The following is a 27,903-nucleotide window of genomic DNA, read 5'->3' on the forward strand; positions in this document are numbered from 1 at the left end:
ATGTGGGATCTAGTTCGCTGACCAGGGATCAAACCCAGGCCCCCTGCGTTGGGAGTGCAGAGTCTCATCCACTGCGCCAGCAGGGAAGGCCCTGTCACAAATAATTTTTGAGACAATATAGAACAGTTGGACTTGGGCTGAGTACAAAGTCCTTTATAGAGACACAAACTGAAATATTTATGGATGACGTGGTATGATATCTGTGATTTGCTTTAAAATACTCCCTCAAAAACAACATAAAAATGTGTTGAGGAGGAGATGTAGTTGAAAAAGAGACAAAATGGGAACATGGAGGTTCATTATGCTGGTCTCTCTTCTTGTATGTGTGTTTAAAATTTCCATAATAAAAAGTAAAAAGAAAAGAAAAGAAAAACCACATGGAGAATCAGAATAACATGGCTCTGAGGGCTGGTTCTGAGTCCCAGCTCTGCCACTCACTAGCTGTGACTTTGGACAAGCTGTTTACTCTCTGATAGTCTTACCATTATTAATAAAACTACTGAGCATTTTAGAAAACTAAACTTCTTCTATACATTCTAAAATCATAATATTTATAAAAATTATATATAGTAACACAGTTGTAAATATATAGATTATATAATTATTAATTTTTTAAAGAAAGAAATTATTATTGTTTTTTTTTGCGGTACGCGGACCTCTCACTGTCGTGGCCTCTCCCGTTGCGGAGCACAGGCTCCGGACGCGCAGGCCCAGCGGCCATGGCTCACGGGCCCAACCGCTCCGCGGCATGTGGGATCTTCCCGGACCGGGGCACGAACCTGTGTCCCCTGCATCGGCAGGCGGACTCTCAACCTCTGCGCCACCAGGGAAGCCCTAGAAATTATATTTTTTTATTGGCAAAAGTTGAAAGTGATCATATAAATTACCAGCCCAGAGCTTGAATTTCCATTGGATCCATCGCAGGAAGCAAGAGTCTGTCATTTCTTGCCAGGTTTGGGGGCCCTTTCTAGGCCTTGAGGGTGTTTTTGAGGAAGCTGATACTCTTCAAGCACAGCTGGCTGAGGTGGTCGACCTGTTTCCCTGCATCTGTACCTGCAGGCTGTCCTTGGCTCTGGGGGCAGGAGGGACAGTGGTGCTGGCCTGGCGTCGCTGCTGGAGGATGGCAGCCCCCCAGTGTGGCCCAGATTGTAGGCCTCCAAGGTCAGAACCAGGCTTACCTGTTCACTAGGAGCTTTCTGTGCTAGGCTTGTGTCGGTTGAGTAGGTTTTTCTCTCTCTTCACAATAGGGTCTTGTCCAGGAAAGGTCACTTGATAGGCAAGCTGTAGCTCTTCTGAACATCTGGTCAGGAAACTGTCCCATGGAAGCTTTATATATTGTGTTACGTATGTATTTGTGTGTGTGTGTGTGTACATATTTATACATAAATTATATAAATATGCGTAATATGTATACATATACAAATGGATATATAAAAAATGATTTTAAATTTATAGAAAAAGTTTCTGGCGGTAAGTATTCTAAAATGGCAAATAGTTAGCTAAATATATATATATGTGTGTATATATGCCCCCACATGTCATTTTTTTTAACCAATTTGTTTAAGTGTTCTCTTGGTCTTGCATACTTTTCAGAACAATTGTTTTAGAGGATCATCCTGCCAGTTAAGCCGTGGCATCACTTTGAGACCAATCATTTAGAGTTTGAAGAAAAAGGAGTTGAATGGTTTTAAGTGTAGACATTATGAGCTTCTTAAAGACAAAAATTACTACAGCTTTTCACACTAGAAATAAAAAAGCCACTGAAGCATCCTATAGGTTTTAATTTCTAATAAAGTAACTGTTAATTGCTGTCACTTATATAAACAAAAAGCCCTTTGGGGTCCCCCCTCTCTTATTTTTAAAAAAGTGTAAAGGGTTCTTGTGACCAAAAAGTGAGAAAATCACTGCGGATTATCTCCAGCCACTATTGGCTCATTTCTTGCTTAAGGAACCGCCGTTAGGAAGCTCCAAGCTCCTGTGTAAGGGTCTTGGATCTTTTACCTAGGGAGCTGATGCTTGGTGAGAGGGACTTGGACCACAGGTGGCTTCTTTCCTTTTTGTGATTTTTGTGTTTTCTTTTCCCTTTTTTTCCTCTATAAATTTTTTTTTGTTTTTTCTTATTCAGTGTACAGTTTAGGGGGCAAGGTGGAGGACAGGGTAGGGGGATGATCATGGGGTGTCAGGGGGGACTCTGGGGGACAGGGTGGGTGAGTCTCCATTTTCCCCCTCTCTGTGGAAATGATGTGAAGCAGTAATGACTGAGAGTTTTCCAATGTTAATACTAGACAACAAACGGCAGATCCAGGAAGCTCGGAGAATATCAAGTAGGATCAGTACTAGAAAATCTGCCTCTAATCGTATTATATTCAAACTGCAGAAAATCAAAAAGAGGAAATCTTGAAGTAAGCTAGAGGAAAAAAGCCTTACCCTTGGAGGAGGGGACCAAGAGTAAGGATTATATTGGATTAGAACAAATGAACTAAGTGTTCAGTCCAGACAGATAGAAAAAGAAAAGCAAAATAAAATGCAAGGAAGAGGAATTAATACATGTTGAAGCTGTCAGTAATGAATTAGTAACAGTGCTTCTGAAAAAGAAGGTAGAATTTCTAGCTTACATCAAGGACTGTTATTATAAAAGGTCATTAAAACAAAACATTGACCAGTCTAACCATGAAAAAGATATTTACAGATACTCAAGACAATGAAAAAAGTAATAAAATGATAGCTATGGAAGAAAATAGTATGATATCAAACTTGAAAATCAGAACAAAATACCTGACTTTCTGAAAAATATACTAAAATTGTCTGAAGATTTATAAAATACATACCCATAATCATTAAGCAAATTCCCAAATAATCATACCCGGTGTGGTACTAGAGTGAGATGGTTTTATAGGCCAGTAACAGGAAACCTACAAGGAACAATATTCCTGTACTATTTATAAGATGACAATTATCGAAAACTTCAGATTCTTTCTGTAACGTAGCAGTAGCACTCTGGATACAGTAAATGCTTAATAATATTTGTAAACTGCTGAGTGCTTCCTGCTACTACAGCAAACAGGCAATGGAGTAAAAGAGAAGATAATTTCTGACTAAGTGTAAATAAGATTAAAGACGTAGAACTCCTAAATAAAGTATTAGCAAATCAAATCCAGGAATACCTAAAGGACTAGTAAAATGGAACCAAGTAATGTTTATTCCTGGAATGCCCACTAATTCATTAATAGGAAAATTATTTCAATTCACTGCATTAATAAGTAAAAAAAAAAATATCTTGAAAGATGCTGAAAAAATATTTGATAAAATTAAAACTTCATTTCTGATTTAAAAAATAGACTTTCAGTAAATAAGAATATTTTCTGTAAGATAACTACATAATATCAATAGCAGACATCTTAGTGGTGAAATGCTAGAGCATGTATTCTCAACAGGAGCAATAGCTGAAAATTAGCTCTTGACGGGACAAAAACATCTTAACCTTTATGTATAAAGTGCAGACAGACATACAGTACCTAATACAGGTTTTACATTATGATACTGAAACTTCTTGGGGGTGACTGGGAAAAAGACCTAAATAGAAAGGCTCCTCCTGGAGTAGGATGGCAAACAGGTGGAGAAGCGTTGCTCTAGAGGCTTGCCTGCTACGGTCACACCTGTGCTTGCGAATACCACAGTTCGCACTGGTTGGGATGTTACAGCAAATGTGATAAGGCAACTGAAATAAGGGACACAAATTGTGAAGAGTAACAGCCAAGGCTGTTACAGTATTTGAAGGTGATGAAATTTTCTGCAGAGAAAACATAGAAGGTCTTTTGGGAAATGATTTCAGTTGAGAGAGGCTCAGCAAGTTGGTTTCAGATAAATTACATGAACTCTCCCTGTGAACAGAGCTGAATAGTTTATTGACAGTCATAAAAAATGAGTAAGTGGGAAGATTCAACGTTGTAGCTATTTTAAATGTCCTGAAATTATCCAGAAATTCTGTGTAATTGATACATTTGTTCATTTAACGAATATATGTTAAGCATCAGTTGTATGACATACTGTTCTAAATTCTGGGTGTACAGCAGTGTGTGGACAGACAAAAACCCCTTCCCTACTGGAACTTATACTCTAGTCAGTAGAGATAGACAAAAAAGTATAACTAGAGTATGTCAGGGTGGTGATAATTCCCATCAGAATTCTAGTAGGGTTAGTTTTAGAATCAAAATATTTTAGAGTTCGTCTGGACCAATATCTCTGAGAGATGGCTGAGAGAACTTGTTAAAGATTAATTGTCCTATCAGATAATTGATTATAATATAAAATTAAGTTATGCCATAAGCGCAAAATAAATCAGTGGGGTGAAATATAGAGGGTCCAGAAACAGACTCAAAATGAGAATTTTTGTCAGAGATAAAAGTGGCATTTCAGATCAGTGGAGAAAACAGTGGGTTATTCAGTGAGATGGTATTGTGGTCGACCAGCTATTCTCAGTACTCCAAAATAGATTCCAAATGAGGTAAATAATCGTAAAGATTAAACCAGCATTAAAGTACCAGGAACATGACTTTGAATGCGTGACTCTAGAGTGGCGAAGAAAAGGTCAATGGGTTTGATGTTAAAAGACTCAAAATTTCCCGAGGCCCGAGAGCACCGTAACCAATGTGAAAAGACAGTGATAACTGGGGAGACTTGGACAGTGGGGACAGTGGACACAGGGTGAACATTCCCACTAGAGATCTTACAGTTAAGGAAATTAAGCCTAATAAAAAGATGCAAAGGTTTCGATGAAAAAAAATGGAATTTACACACAGTGCAAGTTGAAACCATTTATTTTGTTTTGCCTGTCAGATCACTGCAGATTAAACAGGTTCTGACACCCGCCATTGCTGGTGGGAGGTGTGCTGATAGCACTGCAGGCTAGTGTGGTTTTCACGTTAGGCTCTTAAATGTACATCCTTTGGCCAGCGATCCCTCTTTGAATGTAATGAAAGGAAATAATTGGGTAAATGTGCAAAAATCTTTTGCAGTCAAGTGTCCATGGTCATGGTCCAATAGGAAAAAATTGGAAGCCATCTCAATGCTACTTTAATTATACGTCCATACAGTGGAATACTAAGGAGCCTGAAACTGGTGTAGATTTGTATTTACAAACATGGTAAGGTGTCCCTTGTGTCGTTTACGTGTTAGGTGACACTGCAGAGTACACGGCACCTGTGACACCTGTAGATGAGGCTGCAGAGCACACAGCTAGGTGCCCTGGTACACGGAGGACCTGTGGCCTCAGCGCCACGGGTGTCCTGACTGAGGCGGCTGTGTGAGGACGCCTGCTCTTAAGGGTGAAGGTGGCTCCTTGCGCTGAGGGATGGTTTTTAATCCCTTCGTGCAGTTGGACTGTTCACGGGTTTCTGCGATGGACGTGCGTGTCCTTTTCTCAATCCAGGCGGGAACCCCGAAGCTCCTTTCAAGGGAGGAGGAGGAGCAGGGAAGGTGAGGATTGAGGCCGAGGAGTCCAGGATGTCTCAGAGCTGGTGTTGCCCTGCTGATGGGTACGGACAAGGCCCAGGAGGTTCTGGGGCTAGTGCCAGCTCACTGGTGGGCAGAGCCAGGTTCCTGAGTGTCTTCTGCAGGGTCCTGGGGGGGTCCTTGAGCTGATGTCCCCTCAGCAGTGGGTGGGACCGGTTACTGACATGGCTGGCTGCAGGGTCCAGGGTATTCCAAAGTTGCTGTTGGCCTGCAGTGGGCAGGGCTGGGGCCCAGGGGGTTCTGGGGCTGGTGCTGGCCTGCTAGTGGGTGGGCTGGGTCCTGACACGGCAGGCTGGTGGTCCTGGAGCTTGTGTCCGCTCTCTAGTGGCTGGAGTTGGGGCCCATGGGGTCCCAGGGCTGGTGCCCGTCCACTGGTGGGTGAGGCTGGGTCCTGGACTCTGGTGAACAGGGCCGGGTCCTGGGATGGCTTGGGGGTCAGGGGGTATTAAGGCAGCAGGCCTGCTGGTGGGCGGGATTGTGTCCCTGCCCAGCTAGTTGCTTGGCCTGAGGCCACTCAGGACTGGTGCCCATAGGCTGGTGGGCGGTGCCAGGTCCACACTAATGAGCTAGAGGACGGGTTCCAAAATGGCCCTTGCCAGCACCAGTGTCCTCCTGACAGAACGAGCTCCCCCACACGGCCGCCGCCAGCGTCTGTGGCCCCAGGGTCTGTGGCTCCAGGGTCCGTGGTCCCAGGGTGAGCTCCACCTGCCTCCTCCCTCTCTGGGAGTTTCTCCAAGATCAGCAGGCGGGTCTGATCCAGGGTCCTTGTGAGATGCTGTGTGCGCCCTTTGAGAGTGGAGTCTGTATTTCCCACAGCCCTCTGGCAGTCCCAAAAGTAACCCCCATGATCATAAAGCCAAACGACCTGGGGGCTCTGGCGTCTTCCTGGTGTAGCACCGCCAGGCTGGGAGCCCGACCTGGGGCTTGGACCACACTCTCCTTGGGGAGAACCTCTGAAGTTGTGATTGCCCTCCTGTTTGTGAGTCACCCACCTGGGGACCCCATTCTGTGGGTCTTAACTGCACCACATCTACACTCCTCCTACCTGTCTTGTGTGGTTCCTTCTCTATGTTTTTGGTTACAGAAGATCTTTTCTGCTAGTCTTCCGGTTTTCCCATCAATAGTTTCTCTGTATGTAGTTGCAGTTTCTTGGGCCCTTTGGTGGGGGTGAGGTCAGGGTCTTCCTACTCTGCCGTCTTGGCCTGGTTTTGTTTTTCATAAAGCTTATGGGCTTTTCAAAACGGACACAGACCCTGAGCTAATTGGGTTGAAAGTCTGCACCCTTACTGGCTTATACAGGTGTACCTTTTGTTGAGCCTCTTCCTTTGTAACGCTTTCACGAAAAATCATTGGTTAAGAGAGTTGGATAGTTGATTTTTATGTTCGCTGTCAGTTTTTTCTTGCTTTTTAAGGTGCCAACAAGAAAAAGCTTTTCAGGGCTTCCCTGGTGGCGCAGTGGTTGAGAGTCCGCCTGCCGATGCAGGGGACACGGGTTCGTGCCCCGGTCCGGGAAGACCCCACATGCCGCGGAGCGGCTGGCCCCGTGAGCCATGGCCGCTGAGCCTGCGTGTCCGGAGCCTGTGCTCCGCAACGGGAGAGGCCACAACAGTGAGGCCCAAAAAAAAAAAAAAGAAAAGATAAAGCTTTTCTAACTCCACTCTTTTTTTGGGGGCGGGAAAAAGGATTGTAACAAAATAAATAAAAATAATTTTGAATCCTGAAACAATTTGGTCAGTATTTTATTATAAAACGCTACTGTGTAAAATGGGAACTTCACTTTTAAAAAAAAGAAATATAAACATTTTCTGAGGGATTTTTCTTAATTTAGAGAGCTCAATATGATACCTGAAACATAGAAGGTGTTTAGCATTTCATGTGTTACATAGTCCTTGTCAAGCTGTGTGTATTTCGTCAAAGTATGTTAGTGTATATTCATGGGTTTAGATTTATCATCTACAAAGTTTGAATTGGTTATTTGTGAGGCTTGCTAATAATGCTTCTTATTCTCACAAGGATTCGAAGAAATAGTCAAGTTGATGTGGACCAAGATAACTTCTATATAAACCAAGTTTCCATCTTTTTCCCCGTAGTATTCCAGTATTCCATTTAGAAAATAATTCTTACTGCTTCTTTATTTTGAGAAGAGGAAGAAGGGGTTATAAAGGGCTAGTACAGTGAGTTAAAATCTCATAAAGAAGGGATGTTCATATTCTTTCACGTTGAATTTTCGTTCTTTAATGGCTCATGCAATAAGATAAACCACTAACTTGGCAGCCTTTATTTTTGCCGACTCAGTAAATTCCCATGACTGTATTTCCATCAGTAATGAATAATTTCCTACTAGATTTGGTGATAAAAATACTTTGTTATTTTATTTTGTTTTGCTGATTTCTGAATTCCATTCATGGTGTTGTGGAAAGAACACAGAAACAAAAGACCTAGGCAAGTCACAGGAACTCTGGCTCCTGCAGTCTCTTTCGGTTTTGAATAGATTCTGATTCAGTAGTACTCTAAGGGTTATAATACCGGACGGTTAAACAGTTGTTTTCAGAAGTATTTCAAAAGTAGTGTCTTAAAATTAATAATACATAACCATTTCAGAGTTATAGTTTAAGCTTTGTGAAGCTGTTTACTTTCTGACTTCTGAGTTATACAAAAGTGCTTGGTGAATATTTTCAAAGCTGTTTGTGAAGATTTTTTTTAAAAACTGCTTTTAACATTTTAAAATCCTTGACCTCATCGGCATTTTTGTAGACTTTAAATGCAAGACAAAAATGCAAAACAATTTATTTTAACGATTGTATTTTTCTCCATATACAAACCCTCCTTATGACATAATGCCTTGTGATGTAAGGTTAGTAGATAGTCAATAAATTTTTAGTTTAAAAAAAAATAAAATAAATGCAAAACAAATCTTTAACACAGAAACATATAAGATATGCAGATTTTTTAAAAAATTGTGCCGTCACACAGAAATGACTTATCATGCTTGTTTCTAGTATCTTTTCCACATTTTTCTTTGGTTTATTTAATGAGAATTTCTAAGCCATAGTAAAAGTCTCTCTTTTTACCTAAATGTTGCATTCCCTCTCCCCTCCGTCTGTCTGTTCATCTCTCTTTTTCTCTGTTTCTCCTTTAATAAAACTGGGGAAATGAAAAAAACCTGTGGTTTGTTTTTTAAAATAAATAATTGTGTATTTTAAATCTGGTGACTATAATGGTTTACTTTTAATAATTTATTTTTTAAAAGTATCTGTAAAAGCTTTGTAGCCTAGTCTTTGCAATATAACTTTCGAAAATGAAAGGGATAATTAGGCTATCTAATACCTTATCTAATATTCAAATATAAGATTTTAAAAATTCAGATTCTTCTAATGGTATATCAAAAATGTTTTATAATAAATACAGGAATTTTAAAATGAATAACAGCATGCTTTTATCATAGTTTAGTTTAATTGTGAAAAGCTAGGGAGGCCAGTTTCTATAGTCTTAATATTAGTAACTGAATTTCAAAGCTTTGTCCTATAAGTAAGACTCTCAGAGAATCGAGAACTAAAAAGTGGCCTTAGGAATAATCTCATCCAGCCACCTTATATACAGATGAGAAAACTGTTTCAGAGCACATAAGAGGAACCAAGGGCTTTTAGTTGTTAATGCCAGAGCCCAGCTTAGAACCTAGATCTCCAGACTATTCACAGATGTTAAGTTTTTGAGGTTGTTCTAACAAGGCTTCATTCAGCGACTTACAGCTTGGATATACTTCTGTTTATTAAAATATATCTAGATTACCGTGTGAATCTATTACTTATCTAAAAAGATAAAATTTAAAGTGAAATTCTGAAACCTTTTTGAAGGGAATTATTGTCCTTGAGTGAAGATGTCCTTTGTTTGTATAGATAGGAAGGAATGTATTTGCCACAAAATGATAATTCCGTGGTAAAGCAAAACCTCACATTAAAAAAATCAACGCATCAAGTTTAGAAATTATTTCAGCTTCTTCCAGTTCTTTCTTTTAGAGAAACACTGCTGAGAAGCAAGAAAACACTCATGCTTTTATTTTCATTGTGTCTACAGAATATAAATCATTGACAAAATGTAGTATTAAAGTGCTTCCTTATTGAGGTACTAAGCACGTGAAGCTCCCGCCAAAACATTAGCCTTGCTTATTAGTACCTCAGTGAAACAAAACAAAATATCTCACCTGGTCCTAGTTCCACAAGTACAGACGCTCTAGGAGGTAGCACAAAATCAGGTCAAGAGTGGGCATGTTGGAGTCAGGAAGTGTATCCAGCTCCGCCCCTCACGTGCTGTCTGAGCTCCAAAAAGTCAGTTTACTTCTCTGAGCCTCAGCTTCCTCTTGGAGGCAGGAGAGCTGATAAGACTTACCTTGTCTGGCTGCTCAAAGGAAGATGCGGAATGTGGTGCCTGGACGTCATGCAATGGGATATGACTGAGTCATTCAACTGGTATTAATGTGTCCTTTAAAATTTAACATTAAATATTGCAGTGGTAGATATGTGTCATTATACCTTCGTGAAAACCTGCAGAATGTACAACACCAAGAATGAACCCTAATGTAAACCATGGACTTTGGGTGACACTGCTGTGTAATGTAGGTTCATGAATTGTGGTAGATATACCAGTGTGGGGTAGGGTGTCCATCATAAGGGAGGTTGTGTGTGTGTGGTGGGGGGGAGGGATGTGCAGTGGGTATCTGGGGACTCTGTACTCTTGGCCTAATTTTGCTGTAAACCTAAGGCTGCTTTAAAAATAAAGCTTATTAATTTAAAAAATAACATGAATAAATGTTAGTTGGATCACCTATCCATCACACATTGGGTAGAGAGCCCAGCATCCCTCCAGATATCTGGAAAGTTTTGGAGAATTCTCTTAGACTCGGGCTCTTCTAGCTTTAACATCAGGTTCTGCTGCGTTGCCAACCTCAGCTCTACCTTCTCCAGCTACCTGCTCTGTTCCTTATTAAAAGGCACTGGCCAGTATACATGCTGTGTGAGCAGGAGAATGTATTAAAAGTTTGGGAGTATGAGTGGGAGAGGGAAAAAAAGCACAGCCAATCGAAAGTGTTAGTGCTCCCATTCTAAAAGTCTCTGGGTTGTACCTGCCATTGGGACAGTTCATTGGTCCCTTCACATAAAGCTTTATTCTCTTGTCATGATTTACTGACCCTTGCACCTACCACTCTGTTCTCCCTCTCTCTCTCTTTTTTTTTTTCAGTCTACCTAGAGAAACTGAAAAAAACTTAACTTTCTTAATGCAGATCCATTTTCTTTCCTTGGTTCTCTTAAGAATTATTATTTTTTTAAGGGTAAAATCACGACTGTATAAATAAATTTAAAAATTAACATTGAAAAGAAAAAGTGCTTCCTTATATCCAGAAATGTTTCAGAGTAGTTTTTATTGTCCCACTAAATATAATTTGCTATAAACTAGACCTACAATTCATATGATAACTGATATATTTTTATTCCGTTAGCTAAAAAAAAAAAAAATCATTCTTAAGTGTATGTTTATTCACTGTAAATATATCAACACCACACCAGCATCAAAAGAAATCAGACAAGTGTCTATTACCTGGTTAATTCCTAAAAGGGTCCTCTTAGTCCTGTTTATTCCCATTCAGGTCCAGGTAGTTGAAAAGTTCTTGATACATTAACATGAGTCTGGAGACATGTCAGAATTATGATTGCTTTTTAAATTTTTTTTTATTTTTTAGGTTAAAGTATAATTGTCTTACAGTATTATACTATTTTCAGGTGTACAACATAGTGATTCGGTATTTATAGATTGTACTCCATGTAAAGTTATTACAAAATACTCCTATATTTTCTGTTCTGTACATTACATCCTTGTGACTTATTTCTTTTATACCTAGTAGTTTGTACCTCTTAATCCCCATCCCCTATTTGACCCATCCCCTCCCCCGCTCCCTGCTGGTAAGCACTGGTTTGTTCTCTGTATCTGTGAGTCTGTTTCTGTTTTGTTATATTTGTTCATTTGCTTTATTTGTTAGATCCCACATATAAGTGAAAACATACAGTATTTGTCTTTCTTTGTCTGACTGTTTTCACTAAGCATAATACCATTCGGGTCCATCCATATTGTTGCAAATGGCAAAATTTTATTCTTTTTAATGGCTGAGTGGTATTCCATTGTATATATGTACCACATCTTGTTTATCTGTTCATTTGTTGATGTACACTTGGGTTGCTTCCATATCTTGGCTATTGTAAATAAAGTTCCATGAACATTGGGGTGCATGTATCTTTTTGAATTACTGTTTTTGTTTCCTTCAGATATATACCCAGGGGTGGAATTGCTAGACCATATGGTAGTTCTATTTTTAATTTTTTTGAGGAACGTCTATACTGTTTTCCATAGTGTCTGCACCAATTTACATTCCCACCAGCCGTGCGTGAGGGTTCCCTTTTCTCCACATCCTTGCCAACACTTACTTCCTGTCTTTCTGAGGATCAGCATTTTGACAGGTGTGAGGTGATGTCCATTGTGGTTTTGATTTGCATTTCTCCAGTGATTAGTGATGTTGAGCATCTTTTCATGTGCCTGTTGGCCATCTGCATGTTTTCTTTGGGAAGATGCCTATTCAGGTCCTCTGCCCAGTTTTTATTCAGGTTGTTTGTTTGATATTAAGTTGTACGAATATATTTTGGATATTAACCCCTTAGTAGACATATTATTTGCAAATGTCTTTTCCTATTCAGTAGATCATCTTTTCGTTTTGACGATGGTTTCCTTTGCTGTGCAAGAGCTTCTCAGTTTGATGTAGTCCATTTGTTTATTTTTGCTTTTGTTTCCCTTGCCTGAGAAGACAGATGCAAAAAAATATTGCTAAGACCAGTGTGAAAGAGTGCACTTCCTATGTTTTCGTACATTTAGGTCTTTAATCCATTTTGAGTTTTTGTTTATGGTGTGAGAAAATGTTGTAATTTCGTTCATTTGCATGTAACTGTCCAGTTTTCCCGACACCACTTATTGAAGAGGCTGTCTTTCCCCCATCTTACAGTCTTGCCTCCTTTATCATAAATAACCATGGGTATATTTCTGGGCTCTCTATTCTGTTCCGTTGATATGTGTGTCTGTTTTTATGCCAGTACCATGCTATTTTGATTACTATAGCTTTATAGTATAGTCTCAAGTCAGGGAGCATGATTCCTCCATCTCTGGTCTTCGTTCTCAAGATTGTTTTGGCTATTCGGGGTCTTTTGTGGTCCCATACACATTTTAGGATTGCTTGTTCTAGTTCTGTGAAAAATGTCATGGATAATTTGATAGGAATGGCATTAAAGCTGTAGATTGCTGTGGGTAGTACAGACATTTTAACAATATTCTTTCTGAACATATCCATGAACACTGGATATCTTGCCATTTCTTTGTATCATCTTCAGTTTCCTTCATGAATGCTTTATAGTTTTCAGAGTATTGGTCTTTCACCTCCTTGGTTAAGTTTCTTCCTAGGTATTTTGTTCTTTTGGATGTGGTTTATAAATAGGATTATTTTCTTTCTTTCTCTTATAGTTCATTATTAGTGTTTAGCAACACAACAGATTTCTGTATGATTCCTTTTTAGCAAATCTATAACCCTGTTTGGTACCTAACAGGTTTTAAGCATGGAGTATGTTCTTAGGCTAAGAGCCAGTGTGTAACAATTTGCAGCTTATCTAAGTGTACCTATGTATATATGTGAAATTCCCAATACAGTACTCTGCTGCTGTCAGCCTTTATCATTTGTCCATTTGTATCATTTAATCCTTTATTATTAGTGTGCTTGGGCGAGGATATTGCCTTTAAAAATGGCTTATTCTGTGTCTGCAACACTTTTCCTTACATGAGTAAGTAATAGCTCCTTTACCTCCTGTCTCTGTCATTCCGCTTTCAGAAGATAAAATTAGCTAGTGGTGTGTAATTTTAGGGTAGGTTCTTTCACTTTTTATTCCTTACCTCTTTCATTATCTTATATGGCTGTATAATGTAAATGCTGGATATTGTTTTCATTAAAAAATGAGGCTTATGACAGGAAAGTCAGACTTTTGTTAACCTCTGTTCAGTGTGTTTATATAAGAAAGATCTTATGACAGAATTTCAAAGACTATTGCGTTATTGCATTTGGAAAATCCTCGTGAGGAAAATGTATAGGTACTTAATGACAACTCTAGATGAAACTTTTCCTTTAAAAATACCCTTGTTAATTCGGCATGAGTTGTGAAACTGAACATGTTCAGAAACTAAATTCTCTTTTCTTAAGGCTTAGACTTTTTCCTGAGAGTGATGATAATGTATTTCATTTATTTGTGATTTTAAATGTAAGAACGTTACCTATAATGCAGGATGTTTCTAAGTGGAGGTGGGTTGAAAAGAGACATCTCTTTCCAGAATTCATTCCACAGATAATTACTGAGTGCGTATTTTGTGGGTAGGTACTGTTGTGTGCGTTGTGGACATTGTAGTGTAAAAAGTAGATATTCTTATATATGTAAGTTAAATGGCTCACTGATCTTCCTGAGATAATGGTTTGTCCATGCTTGGGGATATGTAGGTGATGCTTCATGGTGAGGAAATGCCATTTAATTTTTGCATATGAACCAATATAATGAACACTGGATTTTCAGCTGCCTTTTTTTTTTTTTTTTTTTTTGTGGTATGCGGGCCTCCCTCTGTTGTGGCCTCTCCCGTCGCGGAGCACAGGCTCCGGACGCGCAGGCTCAGCGGCCATGGCTCACGGGCCCAGCCGCTCCGCGGCATGGTGGATCCTCCCAGACCGGGGCGCGAACCCGGTTCCCCTGCATCGGCAGGCGGACACGCAACCACTGCGCCACTAGGGAAGCCCCTCAGCTGCCTTTGATGTGTATATCTGGAACAGAGCTGTACTTTTCAATCATAAATAAGAAAATAGATTATAGTTTTTGATTCATGACCCTCCATAGTGGCCCAGGCATTACCTGTTATTACCAGACATTACTTTGTTTTACTTGGACAAACTTTGGGGATAACACAGGTAAGATTTATGATCCTCTGTAAACGCCTTCAAAAGGGTTTTGGAAAATTGGGAGTAAATTGAAAGTGTCTTGTCCTAATTGTGTGCGTGTGTATATGTGTGCGTGCGTGCCCCTTTTTTATTTTGAGACCAGAAGTATTCTAATTTCAATTCTCTTTCACAGCAGGATGAGCCAGTGCCCCCAGCCATGTAAGAAACACCTAAGGTTCTTAGAATGTGACTATCAGAGACACAGATGACCTAGCAAGATGCAGGATGCTCTAAAGGAAAGAGCCGTATCAGACTCCTGTGAGTCAGGAAACCAAGGGTCTGGTCTGTTTTACAACGAATTGGGTGTGTGACCTTGAAAACGGTCTAACCCTAACCCTGGGTAGTATTGCCATCTTAACAATATTAAGTCTTCCTGTCCACATCTTTTAGTTTATTTAGGTCTTTAATTTCTTTCAACATTTTAAAATAATTTTCAAAGTACAGGTTTTGCACTTTTGTAAAATTCATTCCTGAGTATTTTATTCTTTTTGATGCTATTGTATACAAGTGTCTTTTAAACTGTTTTTTGTTTTTTAATGAGTCTACCTAATACCTCTCCCCATCCCTATTCTGTACCCCTTGTACCTCTTCGTCCTATTTTAATTCCAGTATTCCATTGATACCATGAACATTCAGAAAACATTTATTCAACTTCTGTCAGCAGTCATCTGGCATGTTTATTTTGTGTCAGGTACTGTATGACAGGTATTAGAAAAGTAGAGTTTATTAAATATTATGTGTTTTCAATGAGGAGATACAGACTTGGTGTCTCAGATGTAACACTTATGTAACAGAAGTGTTATAGAAGGAGGAGGGATCAGGGAGACTTGTTAGAGAAGGTAACATTTAAGCTTGACTTTGAAATATTGGTAAGGATTTAACAAACTCGGAAAATCTTTCTATTTGGTCGAAATAAGGTAAATGAAATCAGGAAGGCATAAAAAGTACCTGGTGGTTCTTAAGAGGTGAGTGGGCTTGTGTGGTTAGTGTCCGATGGGTGAGGGAAATGACTGAGGATGACCTAGGGGTGTAGAAGAGTCTGATGGTGACAGGTTTTAATAAGATGCTAAGGATGTCGTGGGGACTGGAGACCACTGAGCAGTGGGGGAGATGTTTTTTTGAATCAGGAATGATGATTAGATCTGTAGTTTGGAGAATTGACTCCGGTGTTTGCTGAGGGGAGATTGCAGCGAAGGGATAACAGGGGCAGAGTGACCAGTTAGGAGCTGCCTGGCTTCAGTATCCAGGGAGAAAAGCAGTCGACCTTGGACTCTGCCAGGGGATTCTGTTCGATTCAGGGGGTGTGATGGAGAGGGAGGGGAGTTCAAGATAATCTTGGGTTGCCTCATTTGGCTTATTAGATGAATGGTAACCTCCTGTGGTTCTTCACTTTTTGCTGCTGTTGTTTTGCTGTTTTAATTGGCGTTACACGAGTTTACATAGGCATGATTGAACTCAGCCTCCAGCCCCCTCCCCTTTCTCAGAGGAGGGCAAGCTGATGGCACCTGGCTCAGAGCCCCAGCCCTCTAATCACAGGGTTGCTATCTCTGGTTTGGCAGTCCTGGTACTGGGCTGTCATGAGCACTATGTACGAACGGTACTGAGGGTTCATGAAGAGCCAAGACACTCCTTGGATTTTGAGTCTCCCTCCCAGAAACCAGGGACAAAGGTCTGTCACCTCTTTATTATCCAGCACAGCCCAGACTCATTTAGCTCACTCTGCCAGCACCCACTTCCATGTTTCCAGATTCTGTGGCTAATCTGCCAATATCTGGATAGTCACTTCTGGATAAAATTTAAAACTCCCTCCCCCTCTTCCCAGATACACATCTGCCTATTTGCAGCCTTATTACCACTGGTTAAACCAACGGTCAGTTCTTACATTAACAGGACAATATACATCTTTTTTCTTTTGCCTCTTTTGAAAGTTTCAAGAGCTGTTTTTCTTGGATTGATTCCTTTTCATGGCATCCTGTTCTTTTAGGCATAAAAGAGTTTTCTCCTTCTGCAGATATTTATTTGGGGGTCAGAGTTTCCAGTACTTTTGAAGTGTGTGTGTGTGTGTGTGTGTGTGTGTGTGTGTGTGTGTGTGTGTGTGAGAGAGAGAGAGAGAGAGAGAGAGAGAGAGAGAGAGAGAGTGTGTTTCCTGTTATCCACTGTGTTAATTTGCTGGGCCTGCCATAGCAAAGTACCATAGGCTGAAACAACAGACATGTGTTTTCTCATGATCTGGGGGCTCGAAGTCCAAGATCAAGGTGTTGGCAGGGCTGGTTTCTCCTGAGGCCTCCCTACTTGGCTTGGAGATGCCACCTTCTCCCTGTGTCCTCACGTGGTTGTCCCTCTGTGTGTGTCTGTGTCCTCATCTCCTCGTCGTATAAGGACACTGGTCCTGTGGGATCAGCACCCATCCTAGTGACCTCAGTTTACCTTAACCACCTCTTTAAAGTCCCGATCTCTAAATACAGTCACATTCTGAGGTCCTGGATTAGTACTTCAACGTAATTTGCAGGGAAGCACTTTAGCCCGTAGCCTTATCTCTGTTTCCTTTGGATCTTTTTTTTAACAACTTTTTTTTATTTTTTAAAAATTTATTTGTTTTTTTATTTTTGGCTGCATTGGGTCTTCCTTGCTGTGCACGGGCTTCCTCTAGTTGCTGCGAGTGGGGGCTGCTCTTCGTTGTGGTGCATGGGCTCCTCATTGCCGTGGCTTCTCTTGTTGCGGAGCACAGGCTCTAGGCACGCGGGCTTCAGTAGTTATGGCACGTGGGCTCAGTAGCTGTGGCTTGCGGGCTGTAGAGCGCAGGCTCAGTAGTTGTGGTGCACGGGCTTAGTTGCTCCGCGGCATGTGGGATCTTTCCGGGCCAGGGCTTGAACCCGTGTCCCTTGCATTGGCAGGTGGTTTCTTAACCACTGTGCCACCAGGGAAGCCCTGGATCTTTTTTTTTAATCTGACTTTCATCTCTTGCTCACGTATTCCTTGACCACCTTACAGTCTTTGTCCTTGTGCCTTTTAGGATGAGGTTGTGACAGCTGCTTGTTTAGTCTGTGCATGGGCAGAGTTGGTCTGTATATGCTTTTCCTTGGGTGATGTGGCTGCAAGTAGTCCTTTCTGGGAGGACCCTTCCATGTTAGAGTCTTCGGTTCTCTCTTTCCAGGGTTCCTTAGTTTCTCCAGAGTGATTCTTGTTACCCGGACAGAGTGGAGTTGGGTGAGAGGGTTGGCACCCTCCTCTCTGTGCCTGGTGTCTGTCCCTCAGTCCTGGTCCCTTCTGTTTGGTTTCGTGAGAGATTGAACTGATCTGGCTGACGGTGGGGTGAAGGCAGGGGCCACTGTCTAACTTCCCTCTGTGAAAAGACAGACAACCAGCAGCTGTTTTTCTCTGAACCCACCCTTCTCTTGTCTTCTGGAGCATCTAAAGCCTTGAGCACTTGAGGAGTTCTGTGGGTTTATTAGTGAGGTTTTCTCATTTCCTGGTTGCCTACTGTGCACTAGGTGGTCTGCTCTGCTGGGATTATGTACCTGATCTTTGTTGTAGCCCTATGGAAGGTTCTATCACTGGCCGCAGTGTCCGCATATGAAAACAGAGGTTTGGAGTGGAATTAGAGCGCCAGGACTAGAGCGCAGGGCATCTGAACTCAGAAGCTGCACTTCTGCCGGCTCCGTACTGGGACAGTTAGCAAGTCTCTGCTCCTGTCTGCGTGTCGAAAATGTGAGTGTATTGATTTCAGCACATTTAAAAGAGTTGCTACACTAAGTCTAATACAAAAATAAAATGAAATTCAGTACACCTATGAGAATGGAGATGTTCTTTAATTTTATGAATCTGATTAGTTCAGAATGTGCTCCTTCAGGAGCTTCCAGCATATACTTTGGATGCAGCAGGTGGTGGCATGCAGCTCAGGGGGACCTTAGGTTCTGTCTGTCCTTGCATCAGCAGTTTATGTTCTTGATGTCTCCCTCGCAGTACTAGCTAGTGTCCTTAGTCACCTTCATGTGCAGCAATTGTTGGCAGACAGGCTAACTGACAGCTGAAAAACCCAGCACTGTATGTTTGCAGAATACTGCTGTGTTTTGGTACTGAATGTCTAGTTCTGGCGTTTCTAGTTGCTGCTCGTCTCAGTTGGCACTAACCCTTTTTCCCTTTCTCTTCTACAGATTACTTCTGTAGCTTGACCTCTACTTTCCTCAACAAGCAGAATGTCTCGATCACGACAACCCCCCCTTGTGACAGGCATCTCTCCAAATGAAGGAATCCCGTGGACGAAGGTCACGATTAGGGGAGAAAACCTGGGGACTGGCTCAGCTGACCTCATAGGTAAGGGCAGGGACGATGCTGTGTGTTCATGGTGAATGCATTTTTATGTTGGGCAACTGAGGCAAGATATACTATTTTGAAATAGTGAAGGTGATAGAAAAACACCCCTGAGGTCTGTACAGGATGATCTGAATAGAAATGAAAGAATGATTTGGTTTTCTGATTTTTCTGTTAAAATCATTATTTTGTCAGATCTTGCCTGTATTGTCTTCCACCTGGTCCTTGAGAAAGTCCCCCACAGCCGAGGTTTGCCTCCTTTCCTCGGGGTCGGCCTCTCCTGCCAAGACTGCCAAAACAGCCGCCCAGCTCTTCTGGCCTCCCCTCATATGGCTGTCTGTTCTTCTCAAGTGCCGGGTGAACTAGGCCTCTTCTTTTCCGTATTGCTCTTGGAACCAAATCTAAACTCCCTCTACCCAGAGGAGCCTGTGCGCTCTGCCCGGCCACACTCTGGGACCTGTGGGCACTTGTCTGCACCCGATGCCCACTGGGGCGGGACCACCGAGCCTCCAGACTTAACAGCCACAGGCTCTCTGCAAACTCATGCCCACCCATGGTTTTCATTAGGCTCCCCTAATGTTTACATATTTAGAGCAAGCTACATTTTAGTTTTTAGGATCAGTTTATGCTGTTTATCTTTTTAAGCCCAAGGACGCGAGCGATAGTACACTCTGCGTCCACTTAGCACTGCATAAGTGTTTTGATTTTGGTTTGCAGTGTGCCCCCTTCTTCTGGGGGAGACCCTTTCCTGCTGGTTATTTCATTATTCTGGTCTGTCAGTGGTTCTCACCTGGCTTGTCTTCATCTTCTCTAGAACTTAAAAAAATGCTCTTGCCTTAGCTGCTAAGTCTCAGTCTCTAAAGATGGAGCCTCATCATTGCTTTTTTTAAAACACAGATGAGTGTCAAGCACTGCCAGGATAGAGAGCAAACCATAAATATCAGTGTGTGGTCAGTTTGGGTTATTTTCATGTGAACTCTGCATGAGGGTGTGCAGATACATTCAGAATAAGGAAGGGAGGCACCTCAGTATGTGCTGCTGAATGTGTATTCTCATTTCCCACACAGAGATTATGAGTTGGAGCTTGTTTTTCTTGCATTATAGCTGCTGGTTGACACGTTGTTTTTTGGCCATCCAGAAATCCCTTGGAAAAGAGAAAGTTGATTAGAGCTGGGCACCATGTTTAATTACTGAGTCTTGCCCTCCCCAGCTCGTTCTTTTTCACTAGTGTTGCTTAACTATGTCTCATTTTATACTGTTTTCTCTAGCTACAGTTTTTGATTCTTCAGTAAATAAAACTTAAGTTTATTATCCTTATGAAGGTAGTCTTTCTTACCCTATGTCTTGGTTCTTGACAAAGCTCATTCCAGGTGGTTCTTTATCCAAAGTGGAAAAATCCCTAGAATTCATGGAAATAGACCATCTAGACGGAGGTTCAGTTTAACTGGCAGTCACTGAGTCCTCACACGTGACTGCTGCCCGTCTGTGTGGATGCTGATCTCGCTTTAGCTTCAGGCAGTGCGATTCCTGTTTGACTGAGTGCGCACGACTTTTATAAACCTGCTAGTTCAGCTTTCAGCCTGCCCATGTATTGCCAAGAAACCACGTTTTAAAAAAGCAGACTTAGCTTACTCAATAATTTAAGCGTTTTTATAACTCCGGTGACATCTACACTAGCCAAGTAAAATACTACAAAAACACTTTATTTGGAATTCTACAAGTTACTTTAAAAAAAAAAAGATGTTACATTTCATGAAGCAGATTTCCTATTCCTAGCAAAACATGTTTAAGAAATAGATCGTATGATCTTATTTAATTTCCATGCATTTAAAATGATCTGTTTAAATCTATGTTTTAAATTATATGGTGATTATTAACTTTTTTAGTTAAAATACAGAACAGATATTAAATCTGAGGAAGCTCAATAGCAGCTACAACGAGATGAATAAACTGTTATTCCGGGTGCTTTTTCCGAAAGTTGCATTATCATGGATATCATACATGTTTGCTCATCTGAACATGTTTTTAAGATTTTAAGATTTAAAATCTTAAAAACATGTATATGTTTTTAACATATACATGTTTTTATATACATGTTTTTACATGTTTTTTATACATGTTTTTAACATGTATATGTTTTATGTATATCTGAAATCTCCCATTTCTCAGTTTTAATCGTAAGATAGCTCCCCAGCAGGGGACTTATATTAGGAACTTTAATACATTAAGTCCTGACATTGGGTTGCGTTATTGCCTTTCTAAAGTTAGTATTTAAATCACAAAAATCTTTTTGATATTGTAAAATTTAAAAATATCAAGTCATGTATTGACCTGGAGTGATATTGAAATATATACCATCTGTAACTAAACAGTTCATAAATTAAAACATTTCCCATTTATATAAAAAAATACATAGACTGATTGATGTGTACATAAAAATTATTTGAGCACTGTATGTATTGAAGTGTTTCACAGGCTTACCTTGGAGATGGAGAGGAGTTCCAGGGGGTGCTTTCAACCTCTTAAATGGCTTAAATTTTTCATAATAAAAATTGAGTATCAAGAAAACTAACAAACACTCCCGTTTTGAAAAATACTTTTGAATTATGAATGCATTTAAAAATGTGTAAATGTCATTACACATTTAAAAAGCCAATGGAAAACTTGGTCCTAAAGGAACTTTGAAGTGCTGTCATTAGAAAAACTGAATTCCTTACATGAATAAATAGTAATAGATGTCTTAGGGAAATCTCTGAAATTAATTATTTCAATAAACGTCTTTAAAATGGAGTTGTTTTTATTCCTTTATGGTTAATATAACATTCTTACTAAATAGTGCTTTAAGTTGTAACAAAAGATGACTTGAATCCCTCCTTACATTTTATCAACCGAATTTGGCATAAGTTGAGGTGTTCCTGGTATCTGATTAAAAAAAAAAACAGGGCTTCCCTGGTGGCGCAGTGGTTGAGAGTCCGCCTGCCGATGCAGGGGACATGGGATCATTCCCTGGTCCGGGAGGATCCCACATGCCGTGGAGCGGCTGGGCCTGTGCGTCCAGAGCCTGTGCTCTGGAGAGGCCACAACAGTGAGAGGCCCGCATACCACAAAAAAAAAACAAAAATAACCCTTGCATTTGCTAAACTGGACTGCCAAGCAGTATCAAAAGTTAAATGATGAGAAAAGAAGGTGCGAGTGTCTGGGTGTTTGCTGAATACACTTCGGTCTATTTTCTCCATGAATGTTTATCACATTGGTCTCTGTTTTGCAGAAATGCACGTGGTGGGATGGTGGTCCTCTGCCTGGGGCCACGTCTTCCCTGTCTGCATCACAGTTTACGTGGGTCTGGGCAGAGATGCCAGGAGTGGGCTGAGATTTTGGGAGCAGAGTGTAGTACAGCGACAGGACCATGAAGGAAACATTAAGGCAGCGTGGACCGCCGTTGCAGGAGTCATATGCAGGCATGAAAAATGCACTAGTAATCCAGTAATGCCTGAGAACTGTTACTGATTTAACAGACTTCAGGCTCTGCTTAACATAAACTACCAACTTTAGTTCATTCTGTAATATCATGTATAATTGAACACTAGGAAAAGTATGTGCGGATTATTTTCAGGAAGATGATAAATATTTTTTTTAGGGAATGATGTACACATTTATTAATACACTTTAGAGCTTTATAGCACTAACTTGGACTTCTAAAAATAACAATAATTTCCTTTCTAATACCTATGAAAGCAATCTAAGATTCTCATAGTTAAGTAATCTGGAGTGCCTAGACATTATTATGGTTATTATTTTCTAATTCGATGATGTTTGAAGAAACTTTAAAAGAAGTCTTAAATATTAGAGGAAAAACAGACAAATTCAGTAGAGACAGTCGTTTATTTGCAAATAATATTGGGTATATTCAAGAATAGAAATAACTTAGTGATGAACCAGGAAATGCTATTTCTAGTTCTGTTTTTCAGTTCATGGAAAAGGCCTGGTGATACTAACGGAAGAATTGTCTTTTCATGAAATAGCCGTTCTTTTGGACTTTGTTATATGCATGCATGCTTTTACTTTCAGGTCTGACAATTTGTGGGCATAATTGCCTTCTGACAGCAGAGTGGATGTCTGCGAGTAAAATTGTATGTCGCGTGGGACAGGCCAAGAACGACAAAGGAGACATTATTGTCACAACCAAGTCAGGTGGCAAAGGAACCTCCACAGTCTCCTTCAAGCTGCTCAGACCTGAGAAAATAGGTATCATCTCCCATGACTTTACTCTAAAGAAGAAAATAAAAGTGGGTTTTGTTTTTTAAAATTCACAACTGGTAAATTAGTATAAAATTTACTTACTCTCATATGTCATTAACTTAGATTCAGTTTATGTTTATTTTTTCAGGAATGGGTTATTGGTTAAAGTTTGCATTACTTTTGAAAAGGCGGTTAGCTGAGCTAACGGTAAACCCTAAGGATGATAATCATTAGAAGAACTTTTGTTCTGTCCTGTATAAAATCTGTTCATTTAACATGTCGAAATGCCAATTTTAGTTTCTTGGTCTTGAATACAATAATTGCATTTCTTGCTGTGATACAGATAAGATTTGAGGTGAAATACATACCTGGTTTGGCCAAATTAGCCAGTAATGCCTAAATAATGTTCCGTTTTCCTTCACTTTCTGTGTCCTTTGAGGCCCCGACAAGATGTTGCCCACCTAGGTGTGCCTCTGGCCTCCAAACTAGAAATCACACTCTTCTTGTGCCCTAGAGCCCCTCCTGTGTTCCCTTTGTGCCCTTAACCTGTGCTTCCTCACCTTGGGGCAACGAGCTTGGTCTGAGAAGCCGGAACTCTGATCACATGAGCAGCCAGCTGTGGGTGGAGTCACAGAATCACCTACCTCAGAGGATTAAATGAGTTAGAAGTTTGGAGAAAGTGCTTAGCATAGGTCCTCACACAAACTAAGGGCTCCATAAATTAGTGTTTTTAATTATTCATCTCCTAGCTCTTTACGTATATGGCATCTCCTCTGCTAAAGTAAGAATCCTGTCAGATTCATCTTTGTGGTCCTGTAATGACTTGCACATGGTCAGTACTTGATAAATATTTATACAATGTAGGACTATCACAGGCATAATTAAACCCAGGCCATACTTCTCTCATATAGAAAAGCAAAGAGTTTTGCAAATTTTGTTTTCTGTCTTAGAGCATAAAGCCTTTCTTCAGCATTATATCCTTAAATTCCTCGATTCTTTTTAATAAAAATCTGAGGAACTTAAGGGAAAACCAAAAATGGAATTTACATTTATGTACATGTGTGTATGTAAACGTATGTACATATATATACATACAATATTCTTGTTTTTGTTTACTCACTTTTATTTAATGTCTTTGAAAACCGAACTGTGAAATTAAAGCAGGAACTTGTTTCCAGTTTTCTGGAGGAACTTAAAAACATTTTGACAGAATCCAGCATCATCTTGTATCATGTTTATACAGCAGATGAAGAAAACTTATTTGAAAGTATTGATTTAACGCTAAAACGTTCTGCCTGGGACTTAGGACAGCACAGGCTCAGGAAAGGCCTATAGACCTGAACCTGGGAGTGTCTGGGTCTGAGCTTACCCTCTGACAGAGCTTCCTTGCGTCATCCTGGTAGACCTGTGGGTGCCCTTATAGAGTTAGAAGGTTCACAAGGAGCCCTCTGGTCCCCCGGCCCTGCGCTCTGCTCCGCTCCCTCACACGCTGCCCAGCCTCTGTTGCGGCCCGGCCCGAGCCACAGGAAAGAGGGTACTGTTTTCAGAGATTATATTTTGTTTTTCCTGAATATCCTAGTCATTTCCAAAACACAAGCAAGCTGTGCATTCCATGGAAGGTGTTTGATTTCTTTATATTGATATAAGGATTGTTGGGTATTTTGTTGATGTACCAAATTAACTGTACTGCTTATTATTTGTAAAATACATTTGTTTTAGCAGAACTTTTTCTCAGAGGCTTAACTTGTCTTCTGTATTGAATAATGTACAGTGCAATCAAGAGGTGTTATTTTTGCCTTTTTATAGATTTTTAGTGGTTTTAATTAAGCTACCAGCCGTTACAAAAAAAAAAAATCTGGAGCTTTTGTGCCTTCAAATCTTTAAAAAATTACTGTAGCATGCATTCTGTCTTAGGTCTTTCAGCAGTAGAGCAGTATGGTAAGACTGAGTGCCTGGGGAGTGTGTATCTTATCAAGGCTGTGCTCCTCATTTGGTAGGTATTTTGGATCAGTCTGCTGTGTGGGTTGATGAGATGAATTACTATGACATGCGCACCGACAGGAATAAAGGGATTCCTCCCTTGTCCCTGCGTCCTGCTAATCCACTCGGCATCGAGATTGAAAAGTGAGTACCGCCTTGCCTCCGTTGTCTTTATTTCTAGCTGCTGAAAAGTTCTGTGCGCTCAGAGTGAAGAGAGTCCGGCGCCAGGAACATCCAGGGAAGCCGCAATTGAAGACACCTCTGTTGTTGGGAGTCGGGCATCATCTCTTGGAGCTTGGTCAGCTTTGCTAGAGCGAACCTTCCAATTGGTTAGAACTGTTGGCAAAAACTACTTACCTCTTCAGTTTTTGAGTTTACATTTTGTGAAGAGGAAAAGTATCCTGAAATTTTGAATAACTAGTACTTTTAATGATATGAGAATTAATGGGTTGTCTGGAGTTGGTAAGTTTAAATATTTAGATGGTACTTGAGATTAAAACAGAATTTTCCATGTGCTTGATTTTTCAGGATATATTTGACAGTAAGTAGAACCGAGGTAGTCTTGTCATTTTGTTTACAACCCCTACCTGTAATTCATACTTAATTCAGACTTACTTTACCAGAATTGTGGCAGGTAAATCTTTCAAGATGTCTTGGACCAAATCTAGAATTCCCTGTTCTTATTCCCTAGTACAGTGTTTTCGTAGATTTTATAATCAGTGCCTTTATCCTTGCATCTTCCTTAGTCAGTTCACCCAACACGTTAGTTGTTTCTGACTTGTCTCTCGGCCTTAGTGACTCTGCTGGGGAAGTTACTACTGAGCGTTTCTCCATAAGCATTTCTGCAGGCGACAGATTAGTTCTGCTAATGCTTTAGCCATAGTTTTATTTTAGGTTTTTCTAGGAATGGAGAAAGTTGTCCACTGATCTTTATATATTTAACCTTCAAGCCTACACTTGAAGACCATTAGTAAATCAAAAGTAAGCCACTTTTTCACCTGCTGGGGTTTGCCCTGGCTGAGAGGGAGGGAGCACGTGTTTGTCTTGGGAAGTTGTCCTGTGTTGAAAAAGGCCTGGGGTTTGGCAGCTTTTAGTGAGTGGGGACTGTCCTGGGTCACAGCTGGGAAGCTCTTTGGCCAGCGTGGGTCATTCTGGAGCTGTTTTAAGGGTTTCTGTGCCCGATAAATTAAGAGTTTAAGGATCAAGAAGGTCCAGGAAAGAAAAGTAATTGCTGGGTCTTTATTTGAGCATAGTTTCCTGCATGAATGGACTTTGTGGTTGAGAGTAAACCTCTCAGTGGCCTGCTTCAGTGCCCTGGATTCGGCTTCTTTCCAAGGCCCACCACAAAGGAAGTGTGGAGCAGAAGGGCCCTTTGGATTGTTCTTTTGTAAGGAAGATACAGTTTTGCACCTTTGTACAAGGAGCATAGGAATATGGCGCGACTTTTGTCTGAGCCTTAGATGGAGCTATCAAAGTTAGGATTAAATTGGTTATTCACTATCATAAAACGGATTTCCTTAATTTTTAGTTTAGCATGTAACCCACCCCGCGTTTGATCTCTTTACCTCCTCACGTCCTCTCACTTTTTGATGGTCTTGATTGTTCCTGTTACCGCCGCTACTCGCACAGGGGTTCGGCTTGAACTCTCTCTTACAGCTCTTTTTCTTAATACATTTCGGGATAATCCTGAGGTAACATTGGTAACCAGCCGGAAGCACTAAAAGTGCCTAGCTCTTTACAAGTTGTTTTTCTTCTTCTCTGAGGCAGTCTAGTTGGGTCTGAGCCCCTCTCTCAGTTTAACTCTTGGCCCTCCTGTTACTTGCAGGGTGACTTGGAGTCTGCTCAGCTTCCTCAAGGTGCAGACGGGGCGGCCTGGGTCACGCGGCGTGTGCGTTTCAGCGGTGGGGACGCTCAGTCGCAGTGGGCGCTGGTTGGATGTTCGTCGTCGTCACCGTGATCCCCTGCTCTTCTTACATGCGCGCTACTCAGTGCTCTGCCCCCAGGGAAAGAATCTTCTTATGACTTAAGATTTCAGGGCCATGAATTGTATTCAAATCTTAAAATAGTATTATGTACATTCAAGAAGTGCTTAAATGGTGATAAAATTTACAGTAATATTTCTTTCAAGTCGTTACTTGAAAGTTTCAGTAATAATTTGCTCAGCCTTGGAATAACTAAAGGATAGTTTTGAAATGGTAAAAGCTTGACTCTCATACAAATACAAAATGCGCACATGTCCAAGCTTTTATTTAATTTATTAATTAATGGGAAAACCAGTGAAATGTTAAAACCAGTTCAGGGGGAATTCCAGAGGACAGACATAACGGGCAGTGAGGAATGCTGAAAGGTGCAACACCGGCCACTTCTCCTCAGTAACCAGTTGCATCTTCACCTGACAGGAATATCTGTGCCAGGCATCCCTGGTCACCATCAACCCTCCACTTCTGCTTCTGTAACAGAGCTGCAGAGCAGAGACAAGGCACGGATGGGGGACGATCAGGGGACCCTGGGCAGGCCCTCCAGACAGTGGAAGGATGGCCAGGAATCTTTTTGCCCATTTTAAAGTCTTTTGCAAGTTTTCTGGTCAAAAGGAAGAGTGGATAGACGGCTTCCCTGGTGGCGCAGTGGTTAAGAATCCGCCTGCCAATGCAGGGGACACGGGTTCGAGCCCTGGTCCGAGTAGATCCCCCATGCCACGGAGCAACTAAGCCCCTGCGCTGCGACTACTGAGCCTGCGCGCTAGAGCCCGTGAGCCACAACAAGAGAAGCCACCGCCATGAGAAGCACGTGCACCGCAATGA

The 27,903-nt window shown here is 40.9% G+C and overlaps 1 protein-coding gene across 4 annotated transcripts in view; it reads left to right on the forward strand.

Annotated features, from left to right (window-relative positions):
* EXOC2 (exocyst complex component 2) overlaps positions 1–27,903 on the forward strand; it is a 163,031-nt gene that overhangs the window by 14,922 nt on the left and 120,206 nt on the right. For 3 of the 4 annotated variants that reach the window (XM_028479273.2, XM_007101139.4, XM_028479271.2), the window contains exons 2-4: positions 18,727–18,886; positions 22,952–23,128; positions 25,120–25,246. In XM_028479273.2, the coding sequence (XP_028335074.1) occupies positions 18,769–18,886; positions 22,952–23,128; positions 25,120–25,246 (422 nt within the window). In that variant the 5' untranslated portion in view covers positions 18,727–18,768. Of the gene's footprint in view, positions 1–18,173; positions 18,281–18,726; positions 18,887–22,951; positions 23,129–25,119; positions 25,247–27,903 lie in introns of those variants that run through there. The other variant, XM_007101140.4, reaches the window with a different exon arrangement.

The sequence above is a fragment of the Physeter macrocephalus genome, chromosome 18 (genome assembly GCF_002837175.3).
Source record: "Physeter macrocephalus isolate SW-GA chromosome 18, ASM283717v5, whole genome shotgun sequence".
NCBI lineage: Eukaryota > Metazoa > Chordata > Mammalia > Artiodactyla > Physeteridae > Physeter > Physeter macrocephalus.